The sequence below is a fragment of the Pseudophryne corroboree genome, chromosome 6 (genome assembly GCF_028390025.1).
Source record: "Pseudophryne corroboree isolate aPseCor3 chromosome 6, aPseCor3.hap2, whole genome shotgun sequence".
NCBI lineage: Eukaryota > Metazoa > Chordata > Amphibia > Anura > Myobatrachidae > Pseudophryne > Pseudophryne corroboree.
Genome location: NC_086449.1, coordinates 343,571,398 through 343,588,869, shown reverse-complemented (window position 1 = coordinate 343,588,869; position 17,472 = coordinate 343,571,398). Strand labels below are relative to the sequence as shown.

The window sequence follows — 17,472 nt, the reverse complement described above, 5'->3', positions numbered from 1 at the left end:
TCCCTTACTTGGACGATCTCCTGATAAGGGCACGATCCAGGGAACAGTTGGTAGTCGGGGTAGCACTATCTCAAGTAGTGTTGCGGCAGCACGGTTGGATTATCAATATCCCAAAATCGCAGCTGATCCCGACGACACGTCTTATATTACTAGGGATGATCCTGGACACAGTCCAGAAGAAGGTGTTTCTCCCGGAGGAGAAAGCCAGGGAGTTATCCGAGCTAGTCAGAAACCTCCTAAAACCAGGCCTAGTGTCAGTGCATCAATGCACAAGGGTCCTGGGAAAAATGGTGGCTTCTTACGAAGCAATCCCATTCGGCAGATTCCACGCAAGAACATTCCAGTGGGACCTGCTGGACAAATGGTCCGGATCGCATCTTCAGATGCATCGGCGGATAACCCTGTCACCAAGGACAAGGGTGTCTCTCCTGTGGTGGTTGCAGAGTGCTCATCTTCTAGAGGGCCGCAGATTCGGCATTCCGGACTGGGTCCTGGTGACCACAGATGCCAGCCTGCGAGGCTGGGGAGCAGTCACACAGGGAAGAAATTTCCAGGGCATGTGGTCAAGCCTGGAGACATCACTTCACATAAATATCCTGGAGTTAAGGGCCATTTACAATGCTCTAAGCCAAGCAAGACCTCTGCTTCAGGGTCAGCCGGTGCTGATCCAGTCGGACAACATCACGGCAGTCGCCCACGTAAACAGACAGGGCGGCACAAGAAGCAGGAGGGCAATGGCAGAAGCTGCAAGGATTCTTCGCTGGGCGGAAAATCATGTGATAGCACTGTCAGCAGTGTTCATTCCGGGAGTGGACAACTGGGAAGCAGACTTCCTCAGCAGGCACGACCTCCACCTGGGAGAGTGGGGACTTCACCCAGAAGTCTTCCACATGATTGTAAACCGTTGGGAAAAACCAAAGGTGGACATGATGGCGTCCCGCCTAAACAGAAAACTGGACAGGTATTGCGCCAGGTCAAGGGACCCTCGGGTAATAGCTGTGGACGCTCTGGTAACACCGTGGGTGTACCAGTCAGTGTATGTGCTCCCTCCTCTGCCTCTCATACCCAAGGTACTGAGAATTATAAGACGGAGAGGAGTAAGAACTATACTCGTGGCTCCGGATTGGCCAAGAAGGACTTGGTACCCGGAACTTAAAGAGATGCTCACAGAGGACCCGTGGCCTCTACCTCTAAGAAGGGACCTGCTCCAGCTAGGACCCTGTCTGTTCCAAGACTTATCGCGGCTGCGTTTGACGGCATGGCGGTTGAATCCGGATCCTGAAGGAAAAAGGCATTCCGGAGGAAGTCATCCCTACCCTGATCAAAGCCAGGAAGGATGTAACCGCAAAGCATTATCACCGCATTTGGCGAAAATATGTTGCGTGGTGCGAGGCCAGGAAGGCCCCAACGGAGGAATTTCAACTGGGTCGATTCCTGCATTTCCTGGAAACAGGAGTGTCTATGGGCCTCAAATTGGGATCCATTAAGGTTCAGATTTCGGCCCTGTCGATTTTCTTCCAGAAAGAACTGGCTTCAGTTCCTGAAGTTCAGACGTTTGTCAAGGGGGTGCTGCATATACAGCCTCCTTTTGTGCCTCCAGTGGCACCTTGGGATCTCAATGTAGTTTTGGGGTTCCTCAAATCACATTGGTTTGAACCGCTTAAATCTGTGGATTTAAAATATCTCACATGGAAAGTGGTCATGCTGTTGGCCCTGGCTTCGGCCAGGCGCGTGTCAGAATTGGCGGCTTTATCCTGTAAAAGCCCTTATCTGATTTTCCATTCGGACAGGGCGGAATTGAGGACTCGTCCTCAGTTTCTCCCTAAGGTGGTGTCAGCGTTTCACCTGAACCAGCCTATTGTGGTGCCTGCGGCTACTAGAGACTTGGAGGACTCCAAGTTGCTAGACGTTGTCAGTGCCCTGAAAATATATGTTTCCAGGACGGCTGGAGTCAGAAAATCTGACTCGCTGTTTATCCTGTACGCACCCAACAAGCTGGGTGCTCCTGCTTCTAAGCAGACCATTGCGCGCTGGATCTGTAGTACAATTCAGCTTGCGCATTCTGTGGCAGGCCTGCCAAAGCCAAAATCTGTAAATGCCCACTCCACAAGGAAGGTGGGCTCATCCTGGGCGGCTGCCCGAGGGGTCTCGGCGTTACAACTTTGCCGAGCTGCTACTTGGTCAGGGTCAAATACCTTTGTAAAATTTTACATATTTGACACTCTGGCTGAGGAGGACCTTGAGTTCTCTCATTCGGTGCTGCAGAGTCATCCGCACTCTCCCGCCCGTTTGGGAGCTTTGGTATAATCCCCATGGTCCTTACGGAGTTCCCAGCATCCACTAGGACGTCAGAAAATAAGAATTTACTTACCGATAATTCTATTTCTCGTAGTCCGTAGTGGATGCTTGGCGCCCATCCCAAGTGCGGATTATCTGCAATACATGTACATAGTTATTGTTAACAATTCGGGTTATTGTTGATGTGAGCCATCTATCCAGAGGCTCCTCTGTTATCATGCTGTTAACTGGGTTCATATCACAAGTTGTACGGTGTGATTGGTGTGGCTGGTATGAGTCTTACTTGGGATTCAAAATCCTTCCTTATTGTGTACGCTCGTCCGGGCACAGTATCCTAGCTGAGGCTTGGAGGAGGGTCATAGGGGGAGGAGCCAGTGCACACCAGGTAGTCCTAAAGCTTTTCTTTTGTGCCCAGTCTCCTGCGGAGCCGCTATTCCCCATGGTCCTTACGGAGTTCCCAGCATCCACTACGGACTAAGAGAAATAGAATTATCGGTAAGTAAATTCTTATTTTTTTCTTTGTAGTATTTAATAAATTTTATAGTCAAAACTCTGGAGTTCCTCCCCTGCGTATCTTTTCCACACATCTCCTCTTATCAAAACTCACCAGATTTCCAGCAGTATATACTGCTGCACATGTGTATAATGCCCACATGCACCCTTGTGCTCATCTACTGAGTGTAAAACTGGCTTTGGCACTAAACAGTGCCTCCCCAGCCATTTACCTCACCACACCTCACTGTTGACAATCTATTTCTGAAGTAAACCTAACCCTAATGCAGTGGTCGAAGTGGAAATTTTGAAGTGGGGGTATGCAAAAGTCAAAGATGTAATTATGCGCGCGCTCCAGAAAAGGTGGCGTGGTCACCCAAAATGGGGCATGTCCCGTGTAGTAGAACCCCTTATACTATCTAGTACTGGTGCCCCTTTCACATTATAGCACACTGAATGAGCCGAAATTCACATTGTTGCACACTGAATGAGACGAAATTCACCTTGTAGCACACGGTATGAGCTGATATTCACCTTGTAGCACACGGTATGAGCCGAAATTCACATTGTAGCACACCGAATGAGCCGGAATTCACATTGTAGCACACTGAATGAGCCGGAATTCACATTGTAGCACACTGAATGAGACGAAATTCACATTGTAGCACACTGAATGAGACGAAATTCACATTGTAGCACACTGAATGAGCCCAAATTCACATTGTAGCACACTGAATGAGCCCAAATTCACATTATAGCACACTGAATGAGCCGAAATTCACATTGTAGCACACTGAATGAGCCGAAATTCACATTGTAGCACACTGAATGAGCCGAAATTCACATTGTAGCACACTGAATGAGCCGAAATTCACATTGTAGCACACTGAATGAGCCGGAATTCACATTGTAGCACACTGAATGAGCCGGAATTCACATTATAGCACACTGAATGAGCCAAAATTCACATTGTAGCAAACGGTATGAGCCGAAATTCACATTGTGTCACACTGAATGAGCCGAAATTCACCTTGTAGCACACGGTATGAGCCGAAAATTCACCTTGTAGCACACTGAATGAGCCGAAATTCACCTTGTAGCACACGGTATGAGCCGAAATTCACATTGTAGCACACTGAATGAGCCGAAATTCACATTGTAGCACACTGAATGTGCCGAAATTCACATTGTAGCACACTGAATGAGCCGGAATTCACATTGTAGCACACTGAATGAGCCAAAATTCACATTGTAGCACACGGTATGAGCCGAAATTCACATTGTAGCACACTGAATGAGCCGAAATTCACCTTGTAGCACACGGTATGAGCCGAAAATTCACCTTGTAGCACACTGAATGAGCTGAAATTCACCTTGTAGCACACTGAATGAGCCGAAATTCACCTTGTAGCACACGGTATGAGCCGAAAATTCACCTTGTAGCACACTGAATGAGCCGAAATTCACCTTGTAGCACACGGTATGAGCCGAAATTCACATTGTAGCACACTGAATGAGCCGAAATTCACATTGTAGCACACTGAATGAGCCGGAATTCACATTATAGCACACTGAATGAGCCGAAATTCACATTGTAGCATACTGAATGAGCCAGAATTCACATTATAGCACACGGTATGAGGCGAAATTCACCTTGTAGCACACTGAATGAGCCGAAATTCGCATTGTAGCACACTGAATGAGCTGAAATTCACCTTGTAGCACACTGAATGAGCCAAAATTCACATTGTAGCACACTGAATGAGCTGAAATTCACACTGTAACACACTGAATGAGCCGAAATTTACCTTGTAGCACACTGAATGAGCCGGAATTCACATTATAGCACACGGTATGAGGCGAAATTCACCTTGTAGCACACTGAATGAGCCGAAATTCGCATTGTAGCACACTGAATGAGCTGAAATTCACCTTGTAGCACACTGAATGAGCCAAAATTCACATTGTAGCACACTGAATGAGCTGAAATTCACACTGTAACACACTGAATGAGCCGAAATTTACCTTGTAGCACACTGAATGAGCCGAAATTCACATTATAGCACACTGAATGAGCCGAAATTCACATTGTAGCATACTGAATGAGCCAGAATTCACATTATAGCACACGGTATGAGGTGAAATTCACCTTGTAGCACACTGAATGAGCTGAAATTCACACTGTAACACACTGAATGAGCCGAAATTTACCTTGTAGCACACTGAATGAGCCGAAATTCACCTTGTAGCACACTGAATGAGCTGAAATTGTGACAGCAGGGACAGGGAGACAGACAGTGACGACAGGGAGAGAGACGTAGAGAGAGTGACGACAGGGAGAGAGGGAGAGTGACGACAGGGAGAGTGACGACGGAGAGACAGTGACGACAGGGGGAGAGAGAGTGACGACAGGGAGAGAGTGACGACAGTGACAACAGGGTGAGAGTGACGACGGGGAGAGAGCGACGATGGGGAGAGAGTGACGATGGGGACGATAGGGAGAGACAGTGACGACAGGGAGGGTGACGACCGGGACGGTCATGACAGGGACAGTGACGACAGGGACAGCAGGGAGAGAGGTGACAGCAGGGGAACATTACCTTATTTGTTGCTGGCAGCAGTGAGCTGGCGCTGGGCGGCTGGTGAGGGCCCCGCTCACCAGCCGCCCAGCGCCAGCTCACTGCTGCCAGCAACCAGTGGCCGGCTGGTGAGCGGGAGCCGCGGGCGGCTGGCAGCGGTGAGCGGCTGTGAGCTAATACAGCGCTCTACACAGCCGCCGCGCAGGGACGGGGAGCACCATGTGCAGCAGGATGCCACTTCCCTCGCCTCCTGCTGCACAACCTGGGCTCATTTCCGGGTCAGTGGAAGAAGTGGCGGTATACCATACCGCACCACTTCGACTACTGCCCTAATGTCGACATTGTAACTGTGTCAACAAGGCAAGCTGTCCACATGTACATATGATGATGTTGATAATGTGACTTCTTGCTGCTTGATTGGCTTATATACTTACTAAATATATGTGGCGGGGGGTGGGGGTTCTAGCTTTGTTTATGAGTTTTTTTATTTTTGAATAGTTTGTTCATTATGCAGTATTTATTTATGTTACCCTGTAAAACATTTCTGGTAATTTGTGCTTAGGATTGGTTACTATTCTTAAGAGCGTAGAGTGAAGCCAGAATTAAATTGTAATTTATATAGCATACATTGCAGGAGGGAATGTTCAGCCTGATGAAATGAAAGTTGATCATTACCTTTAACTTGCTGAAACTGTTTTTATTACATTGAAATAGTTGTTATGCTGTTCTTAGAAATAAATCACGTTTTCTTATGAGAGCGCTTCAGTAACTGAAGTGTTGTGCCCTTTTTCCGGTGACGCTATGGGTTAATGTATTAATGTGTGGGTACAGTGTAAAATGAGTGCAAATGTTGCTGTAATATACAGATGTAGCCACGCTCATCTTACCGCCACGGGTGTACAGGTTCAGCATTTATTGTATAACTTTAGAATTATAACCTACAAAACTTTGCACAATGGTATATAAAGTAGAAAGTAAAGAGAAAGGAACTCTCGTGTTTTTTTGGGGGGCACTCTTATTGAAATGATGACATTTAATAATTAACCTTTATTGAATTGATTAAAACAGATTAATATTGCAAACACAGACAAAACAGACATCAACATATATCATAAATATTTATAAAAAGTTATCTCACAGTATATATAATATGCTGAGCAATCTGTGAAAAATTGGCTCACAGTATAATAAGCTGAGCTAAATATCGGTATATAGAGTCAGACTGATATAAAGTGCAAATACTGGTATCAATCAGTCTAATAAGGTAATTAAGGTAGTTTGCATTACCAATACTTGATAGTAGGCAAGTGCAGTTCACAGTTTGACATAGCTAGTATTCAATAATATCAATACCAAAAAGAATCAGAAAGATATATATATATACAGGTATATATATATATATATATTTCTCTGACGTCCTAAGTGGATGCTGGGACTCCGTAAGGACCATGGGGATTAGCGGCTCCGCAGGAGACTGGGCACAACTAAAGAAAGCTTTAGGACTACCTGGTGTGCACTGGCTCCTCCCACTAAGACCCTCCTCCAGACCTCAGTTAGATTCTTGTGCCCGGCTGAGCTGGATGCACACTAGGGGCTCTCCTGAGCTCCTAGAAAGAAAGTATATTTAAGTTTTTTATTTTACAGTGAGATCTGCTGGCAACAGACTCACTGCAGCGAGGGACTAAGGGGAGAAGAAGTGAACCTACCTAACAGGTGGTAGTTTGGGCTTCTTAGGCTACTGGACACCATTAGCTCCAGAGGGATCGACCGCAGGACCCGACCTTGGTGTTCGTTCCCGGAGCCGCGCCGCCGTCCCCCTTACAGAGCCAGAAGCATGAAGAGTCCGGAAAATCGGCGGCAGAAGACTTCGGTCTTCACCAAGGTAGCGCACAGCACTGCAGCTGTGCGTCATTGCTCCTCATGTACACCTCACACTCCGGTCACTGATGGGTGCAGGGCGCTGGGGGGGGCGCCCTGAGGGCAATATATGACACCTTGGCTGGCAAATCTACATCATATATAGTCCTAGAGGCTATATAGATGTAAAATTACCCCTGCCAGTATTCCAGAAAAAGCGGGAGAAAGTCTGCCGAAAAGGGGCGGGGCTTCTCCCTCAGCACACTGGCGCCATTTTCTCTTCACAGTGCAGCTGGAAGACAGCTCCCCAGGCTCTCCCCTGTAGTTTTCAGGCTCAAAGGGTTAAAAAGAGGGGGGGCACTAAATTTAGGCGCAATATATGTATACAAGCAGCTATTTGGGGAAAAATCACTCAGTTATAGTGTTAATCCCTGCATTATATAGCGCTCTGGTGTGTGCTGGCATACTCTCTCTCTGTCTCCCCAAAGGACTTTGTGGGGTCCTGTCCTCAGTCAGAGCATTCCCTGTGTGTGTGCGGTGTGTCGGTACGACTGTGTCGACATGTTGGATGAGGAAGGTTACGTGGAGGCGGAGCAGAGGCTGATAAATGGGATGTCGCCCCCTGTGGGGCCGACACCAGAGTGGATGGATAGGTGAAAGGTATTAACCGACAGTGTCAACTCCTTACATAAAAGGCTGGATGACGTAACAGCTGTGGGACAGCCGGCTTCTCAGCCCGCGCCTGCCCAGGCGTCTCATAGGCCATCAGGGGCTCAAAAAACGCCCGTTACCTCAGGTGGCAGACACAGATGTCGACACGGAGTCTGACTCCAGTGTCGACGAGGTTGAGACATATACACAATCCACTAGGAACATCCGTTACATGATCTCGGCAATGAAAAATGTGTTACGCATTTTCTGACATGAACCCAAGTACCACATAAAAGGGGTTTTATTTTTGGGGAGAAAAAGCAGCCAGTGTTTTGTTCTCCCATCAGATGAATGAATGAAGTGTGTAAAGAAGCGTGGTTTCCCCCGATAAGAAACTGGTAATTTCTAAAAAGTTACTTTCCCGCCAGAGGATAGGTCACGTTGGGAGATATCCCTTAGGGTGGATAAGGCGCTCACACGTTTGTCAAAAGTTGGCACTGCCGTCTTAGGATACGGCCACCTTGAAGGAACCTGCTGATAAAAAGCAGGAGGCGATCCTGAAGTCTGTATTTACACACTCAGGTTATATACTGAGACCTGCAATTGCCTCAGCATAAATAGTGCTGCTGCAGCGTGGTCTGATACCCTGTCAGATAATATTAATACGCTAAGACAGGGATAATATTTTGCTAACATTGAGCATATTTAAGACGTTGTCTTATATATAAAGGATGCACAGAGGGATATTTGCCGGCTGGCATCCAGAATTAATGCAATGTCCATTCTGCCAGGAGGGTATTAGAAGCCCGGCAGTGGACAGGTGATGCTGCCTGTAAAAGGCACATGGAGATTCTGCCTTATAAGGGTGAGGAATTGTTTGGGGATGGTCTCTGGGACCTCGTATCCACAGCAACAGCTGGGAAGAATTTTTTTTACCTCAGGTTCCTCACAGCCTAAGAAAGCACCGTATTTTCAGGTACAGTCCTTTCGGCTTCAGAAAAGCAAGCGGGTCAAAGGCGCTTCCTTTCTGCACAGAGACAAGGGAAGAAGGAAAAAAGCTGCACCAGCAGCCAGTTCCCAGGATCAAAAATCTTCCCCCGCTTCCTCTGAGTCCACCGCATGACGCTGGGGCTCCACAGGTGGAGACAGGTGCGGTAGGGGCGCGTCTCGGGAACTTCAGGGACCAATGGGCTTGCCCACAGGTGGATCTCTAGGTTCTGCAAATAGTATCACAGGGATACAGGCTGGAGTTCGAGGCGACTCCCCCTCGCCATTACCTCACATCAGCCTTGCCTGCTGCCCTCGGAGAAAGGTAGTACTGGCGGCAATTCACAAGCTGTACTTCCAGCAGGTGAAATCAAGGTACCCCTCCTTCAACAAGGCCGGGGTTACTATTCCAAAATGTTGTGGTACCGAAACCAGACTGTTCGGTGAGACCCATTCTAAAATTGAAAGCCTTGAACACTTATATACGAAGGTTCAAGTTCAAAATGGAATCGCTCAGGGCGATTATTGCAAGCCTGGAGAATTTCATGGTATCACTGGACATCAAGGATGATTACCTGCATGTCCCTATTTACCCTCTTCACCAGGAGTACCTCAATATTGTTGTACAGGATTGTCATTACCAATTCCAGACGTTGCCGTTGGTCTGTCCCCGGCACCGAGGTATTTAGCAAGGTAATGGCCGAAATAATTATCCCGTACTTGGACGATCTCCTTATAAAGGCGAGGTCCAGGGAGCAGTTGTTCGTCGGAGTAGCACTATCTCGGGAAGTGCTACAACAGCACGGCTAGATTCTGAATATTCCAAAGTCGCAGCTGGTTCCTACGACGCGTCTACTGTTCCTGGGTATGGTTCTGGACACAGAACAGGATAAAAAGGGTTTCTCCCGGAGGAGAAGTCCAAGGAGTTATTGTCTCTAGACAGAGACCTCCTAATACGTATACAGGTGTCGGTGCATCAATGCACGCGAGCCCTGGGAAAGATGGTAGCTTCTTACGAAGAAATTCCATTCGCCAGGTCCCATGCAAGTATTTTCCAGTGGCATCTGTTGGACAAGTGGTCCGGGTCGCATCTTCAGATGCATCGGCGGATAACCCTGTCTCCAAGGGTCAGGGTGTCGCTGTTGTGGTGGCTGCAGAGTGCTCATCTTCTAGGGGGCCGCAGATTCGGCATACAGGACTGGGTCCTGGTGACCACGGATGCCAGCCTTCGAGGCTGGGGGGCAGTCACACAGGGAAGAAACTTCCAAGGCTATGGAAAAGTCAGGAGACTTCCCTACACATAAATATTCTGGAACTGAGGGCCATTTACAATGCCCTAAGTCAGGCTAGACCCCTGCTTCAACACCGGCCGGTGCTGATCCAGTCAGACAACATCACGGCGGTCGCTCATGTAAACCGACAGGGCGGCACAAGAAGCAGGATGGCGATGGCAGAAGCCACAAGGATTCTCTGATGGGCGGAAAATCATGTGTTAGCACTGTCAGCAGTGTTCATTCCCGGAGTGGACAACTGAGAAGCAGACTTCCTCAGCAGGCACGACCTCCACCCGGGAGAGTGGGGACTTCATCCAGAAGTCTTCCAAATGATTGTACACCGTTGGGAAAGGCCACAGGTGGACATGATGGCGTCCCGCCTCAACTAAAAGTTACAAAGATATTGCGCCAGGTCAAGGACCCTCAGGCGATAGCTGTGGACGCTCTGGTAACACCGTGGGTATACCAGTCGGTGTATGTGTTCCCTTCTCTGCCTCTCTTACCCAGGGTAATGAGAATAATAAGAAGGAGAGGAGTAAGAACTATACTCATTGTTCCGGGTTGGCCAAGAAGAGCTTGGTAACCAGAACTCCAAGAAATGATCTCAGAGGACCCATGGCCTCTGCCGCTCAGACAGGACCTGCTGCAGCAGGGGGCCTGTCTGTTCCAAGACGTACCGCGGCTGCGTTGACGGCATGGCGGTTGAACGCCGGATCCTGAAGGAAAAGGGAATTCCGGAGGAAGTTATCCCTACGCTATTTGAAGCTAGGAAAGAAGTGAACGCAAACCATTATCACCGCATATGGCGGAAATATGTTGCGTACTGTGAGGCCAGGAAGGCCCCAAAGGAGATATTTCAGCTAGGTCGATTTCTGCACTTCCTACAGTCAGAGGTGACTATGGGCCTAAAATTGGGTTCCATTAAGGTCCAGATTTCGGCTCTATCGATTTTCTTCCAAAATTGAACTGGCTTCACTGCCTGAAGTTCAGACTTTTGTTAAGGGAGTGCTGCATAGTCAGCCCCCGTTTGTGCCTCCAGTGGCACCGTGGGATCTCAACGTGGTGTTGTATTTCCTGAAGTCGCATTGGGTTGAGCCACTTAAATCCGTGGAGCTATAATACATCACGTGGAAAGTGGTCATACTGTGGGCCTTGGCGTCGGCCAGGCGTGTATCAGAATTGGCGGCTTTGTCATACAAAAGCCCTTGTCTGTATTTTATATGGATAAGGCGGAATTGAGGACTCGTTCCCAATTCCTTCCTAAGGTGGTATCATTTTTTCATGTGAACCAACCTATTGTGGTGCCTGCGGCTACTTGGGACTTGGAGGATTCCAAGTTACTGGATGTAGTCAGGGCCCTGAAAAGTATATGTTTCCAGGACAGCTGGAGTCAGGAAAACTGACTCGCTATTTCTCCTGTATGCACCCAACAAGCTGGGTGCTCCTGCTTCTAAGCAGACGATTGCTCGCTGGATCTGTAGCACGATTCAACTTGCACATTCTGCGGCTGGACTGCCGCACCCTAAATCTGTAAAAGCCCATTCCACGAGGAAAGTGGGCTCTTCTTGGGCGGCTGCCCGAGGGAGTCTCGGCTTTACAGCTTTGTCGAGCTGTTACTTGGTCGGGTTAAAACATTTTTGTAAGAGTCTACAAGTTTGATACCCTGGCCGAGGAGGACCTAGAGTTTTCTCATTCGGTGCTGCAGAGTCATCCGCACTCTCCCGCCCGTTTGGGAGCTTTGGTATAATCCCCATCGTCCTTACGGAGTCCCAGCATCCACTTAGGACGTCAGAGAAAATAAGATTTTACTCACCGGTAAATCTATTTCTCGTAGTCCGTAGTGGATGCTGGGCGCCCATCCCAAGTGCGGATTGTCTGCAATACTTGTTTATAGTTATTGCCTAACTAAAGGGTTATTGTTGAGCCATCTGTTGAGAGGCTCAGTTATATTTCATACTGTTAACTGGGTATAGTATCACGAGTTATACGGTGTGATTGGTGTGGTTGGTATGAGTCTTACCCGGGATTCAAAATCCTTCCTTATTGTGTCAGCTCTTCCGGGCACAGTATCCTAACTGAGGTCTGGAGGAGGGTCTTAGTGGGAGGAGCCAGTGCACACCAGGTAGTCCTAAAGCTTTCTTTAGTTGTGCCCAGTCTCCTGCGGAGCCGCTAATCCCCATGGTCCTTACGGAGTCCCAGCATCCACTACGGACTACGAGAAATAGATTTACCGGTGAGTAAAATCTTATTTTATATATATATATATATATATATATATATATATATATATATATATATATATATATATATATATATTTATATATAATATAGAGAGAGAGAAACCTTATCATTATAGAGAATAGTCACAGCATGGAACTGCTTATTTGTATTGTGGGGAGACAAGCATGTGCAAAAACTGAGGTACAGTATAATGTATTCCTTTGTTGGAAACAAGTGATAGATTGCATTTTATATTTCTCTCTCACACTGAACAGTGAGGCAATTGTTGGTTTAGACCAGTGGTTCACAAACTTTTTTGAATCACGGCGCCCTAGAGTATCAGAATGTTTGTTCACGGAACCCCTAGGCCAAATATTTCTTATTAAGAAATATAGAAAGAAATATTAAATTAAGAAAATTGTGTTTATATGTTATCCTTAGGTCCAGTCATGTGGTGAGGGACAGGATTCACTTCTGTTTGTCTGCATATTTTATGATTTTCAGCCCCTAGCACTGGTCTTGCCTATTACATTGACCATAAATAATTTGAATTGGTCCTGGACCACCAACCCAGGGCACCCCTGCAAGTGCCCTGAAACACCCCAGGGTGCCACTGCACACAGTTTGAGAACCACTGGTTTAGATAGTAACACACTGTATATATCTATAGTCAATCATTCAGTGCTCTTATACAATCCATTTCTGTGATAACAGACATCAGCTATGTGAATTTGCAAACATCTTTCTGATTTTTTTTTGGATTGATATTATTGAATACTAACTATGTGAATCTGTGAACTGCGCTTGACTACTAATCAAGTATTGGTACTGCAAACTACCTTAATTAACTTATTAGACTAATTAATACCAGGATTTGTACTTTATATAAGTCTGACTCTCTATACCGATATTTCGCTCAGCTTATTATTCTGTGAGCCAATTTTTTACAATTTGCCCAGCATATTATACTGTGAGATAACTTTTTATCAATATTTATGTTATATGTTGATGTCTGTCTGTGTTTGGAATATTTATCTGTTTTAATCAGTTTAATAAAGGTTCATTTTTAAATGTCATAATTTCAATAAGAGTGCCCCCAAAATAACAGTTCCTTGCTCTTTACTTTCTACTATACTGTATTTCAGTTAACGGGCATTGTATGTGATAGGTTTATGAAATCAAAATACTGAGCAATGGACCTGACAAACCTTTATTAATGTCATAGGTTTCAGCAAACAGCCTCTTCATTTAATCAACTCTTCAGATGAAAACGGACTGGACCTTTTAAAAGTGGAATATCTTAAGGTAATAGTTTATTTGGTTATCTGCCTTTGCAATGGTTCTCCAGGCACGTCAGCATTCACCTATCGTCACATATTTGTGCATCAAACACTTCAGTGGGTTGGTTATGAGGTTGATGACGTATTAATGTGCACTGTTTTTATTTCTCTTTAGGCTAACAAACTTGGTCCTAATTTTCAAACCACTTTTGAGAACACAGAACAAACACTTAAGGTATATTGTTGATTCTTGTGTTGCCATGGATGCTCACAACTTCAAATAATGAATGTTTTACTTCTTGCGTTGTGCATTGTTTTTTTATTCATGTACTGTAGTAGTAATAGAGAATATAATGTAGAAATCAGTGTTGGTCAATTCTATGAGTCAGAAGGACATATTAAGTAGCCAAGGAAGATGTACACATATTCACATTATTACAAATATTTTTTTTTTTTTACCTGTCCATTGAAACAACAAGCAAATGAGATGAAAGTGCAGTGGCATCGGCATTTCATCTAACAGAAATGTCATGGTATCCATTTTCTGGAGCAGATTATTAGTACCATGTAGTTCAAAAGAGACACCAACACATCAAAGTCTGGTTGTCCCCAAGTTAAAGAATGTACTCTGGGTGAAGGGACCATTCTTATTGGTGAAGGTCTGGCCTGCACAAAAAAAACAAAACCCATTTGCTTATTTGTTGTCTGTCTTAAGTTAAAATTTGGCCATGACAGCAGGGACACTTGTGTATGCTCATTGCCTAGTCTAGCTGGTATCTCTCGTGGCAAGGGTACTCTTTTGCCACACTAGTATTTAAGAATTGTTTTACTGGCTTTTTAGTGCCTCTGAAGAGATGTTGCCTGCTTACTAAGGCACAAAAGATACAGGGGCAGATGTATTAACCTGGAGAAGGCATAAGGAAGTGATAAACCAGTGATATGTGCAAGGTGATAAACGCACCAGCCAATCAGCTCCAATATGTAAATTAACAGTTAGGAGCTGATTGGCTATCACCTTGCATTTATCACTGGCTTATCACTTCCTTGTGCCTTCTCCAGGTTAATACATCTGCCCCACCGTGACTTACAGTGATTAGGAGTTTGACTCCTTCGGGGTCTTATGACCTTGCAAACACGCCTGAAGTTTGACCACTTTTGTCCTGGAACTGTAACCATTACCCCTAAGTGGGGCCAAGACTAAATTACTGCCTGGAAAGCAATCTGCTCTTCCTTGTCTCCATGAAGACCTACTGAGAAAGACCTTCTAAAAGGTGATCTAAAACATTTACCCAATTAACGATACCAATTACTCAGACGTCTGTGATGAAATTGAACTGGTGGTGTTCTGGAAGATAAGCCAATTGGCTCCCACCACAACAGATTATGCATAGATCTGATTCCGGTCATATTCACGGTTTGTCAGCCATCTTGGAATTTGTGTGAAAGGCTTTTCAAACCTGTCTATCAGCTGACTACCTCTTGGAATCATTGGTGCTATATGAGGTGCAAAATGAACTAGTCCTGGAAAATCTAGTATTAGGAGTATTAACTGGCTAGAAGAAACAACCCCTCCCCCCACCCCCATATCCTGAGAAATACTCTTTCCAGGAATTAAGCTATATAACTTTGAGGCTCTGAAATTTTTCTCCCTATATGACTAAAATACAATGCCACATTGCCCAGATACTCTTAAGATGTACAGTGAATGTTCAACTAAGTAAGACATTTTGAGGTTTGTTTATTGCACTGTGAAACCTCTGAATGCTGTACCAGCCACTTGTTTACCTCCGTAATTGTCCATGCAGGGGCCATATTCCCATTTCTTTACCTTAGGCATAAACTTCAAGATGACTGAAATCTGTTTTCCCAGTTTCTGGTATGTCTGGTTGTTGGCGCACTGCTCAAAGTAAAACATAGTTACCATGCCAATCTAAAGCCTCATCCTCCATGGTGGAATCAGTCACCAAGTTACCCTTCTCATGGGATGAAGAGTCAAACTCTGACTCATGCAAAGCCTGGCTATCGGATTGCGCAATGCAGTTAGTGCATCCAAAGTTTTTTTTGTATGTTATTTTTTCATAGAGAAGACTTGCTCTGATGAGGCAAAACCTCTAATCTAAACACACCATTTTACATTGGTTGCTATGACATCCAAACGATTCTCCTTGAAGATAGCCACCAGCTAAAGAAGCTGAGTAATAGACTTAGGCATCTATTTACTAAGCCTTGGATGGAGATAATGTGGATGGAGAGAAAGTACCAGCCAATCAGTGTCTAACTGCCATGTCACAGGCTGGGTTTGAAAAATGACAGTCAGGAGCTGCTCCCGATTCTTCCTCTAATCTAAAATGGCAATTCAAGCTTCCATGACTGATATGAAGAAAGTAGGAAACCGCCACAGGACAATGCTAGAACTCAGGGAAAAAACCCTGCAAACCCTGTAATATGATTGCAGTTGTTCCTAAGGACAGTTCGTTCAGCTCATGTACAGATGTGTCTCCTTTATCGTTTCTGCAGTTATGTTAAACAGCTCTTCTAGTCGCACCTAGTCGTGAATGCGTTTACTAACACAGGCATCTTTTTGTGCACTTTTTCCCTGACAATGCATCTTATTCGCTTTGCTATGTAAATAAGACGCACTAGCAGACTCTGATTAAAATGGTATGCAGCATGCCTGTATTCTGTGTGCGACTTCAGCTTTATCTGCATACGAAATGCTACGTTATTGTTTTACTGAAAAATACTGCAACATAACATTTTGTATGCAAATACAGCCGCAGTCACAAACAGAATATAGGCATGCAGAATATCATATCTTAATCAGCAGTGTCTGCTTGTGTGTCTTATTTACATTGTGATGTGATATCATGCAGCCCACCTAGATCCTTTGCAATCCGGTGGACAAATATGCAATAGATAGTGCCTATCCTTGTGTATCAATGCTTATTTCCCTATAGATTGTAAACTTGTGAGCAGGACTTTCCTACCGTTATTACCCAGTTTTGTTTTATCATTGTGTCCAATTGTAAAGCACAACGGAATTTGCTGCGCTGTATAAGAAACTGTTAATAAATAAATAAATAGTGGTGGGAAATAAGACACATTTTTGGCAAAAAAAGATGCCCGATGTTAGCAAAGTTGCATGGAAATTGGCAGATCATTCATGCCAGGCATCTCACAGTGCATGGTGTATTGAGTGTAGATGTATGAGGACACATCTGTACCCTCTATGACTACAGACACTTGGTTCTGGAACTCACCATGATTTTCCACTAATGGTCCCTGTGTGCAGATGGGAGAGATTTTACTTATCCATGTCCCCTCCTCCAATGTGCAGTGGCTGCTACTGGGCAGTCGCTGGACAGAAGCCTCAGTTATTTTATCAGTAGCAATGACTACCCACCCCTAAAGGTCTTCGCTAAAGGGCGTGGGGCCCTGCTTCGAAGGTATATCGCTGCAGTACATCTGCTCTCAACTGCTAGCTTTGCATATTCGCAAAGAACCCTTCGGGCCACTGTATTGGTCTAATAACAAAATCTATATATATAATAAAGCTAAAAGTTGTGTGTGTACATAGCAATTTTTGTTGAGTAATATACTTCTAGTGGCTGTTTATGGTGCATGGATATGGAATTTTTGTCTGTTTGTCGTTCGTATCGTCATCACGCAAAAACTACTGGATGAATTTGGATCGCATTTTCACTGTTGTATAGCAAAGAAAGAAACTGAGGTATGTATGATCTTGATGTGACATCAGGGAGATGAGCAATAAAAGAAAAAAACAGATGCTTGACACTCGGCGTGTGTAGGCTGAAGTCCAAAATGACTATGGGG

At 45.3% G+C, this 17,472-nt stretch overlaps 1 protein-coding gene across 3 annotated transcripts in view; it reads left to right on the top strand.

Moving 5' to 3' along the window:
• The window catches only part of VPS13C (vacuolar protein sorting 13 homolog C), a 950,377-nt gene that overhangs the window by 411,842 nt on the left and 521,063 nt on the right, over nucleotides 1–17,472 (top strand). For all 3 annotated transcript variants that reach the window (XM_063926503.1, XM_063926502.1, XM_063926504.1), the window contains 2 exons: nucleotides 13,584–13,663; nucleotides 13,814–13,873. In XM_063926503.1, the coding sequence (XP_063782573.1) occupies nucleotides 13,584–13,663; nucleotides 13,814–13,873 (140 nt within the window). The remainder of the gene's footprint in view (nucleotides 1–13,583; nucleotides 13,664–13,813; nucleotides 13,874–17,472) is intronic.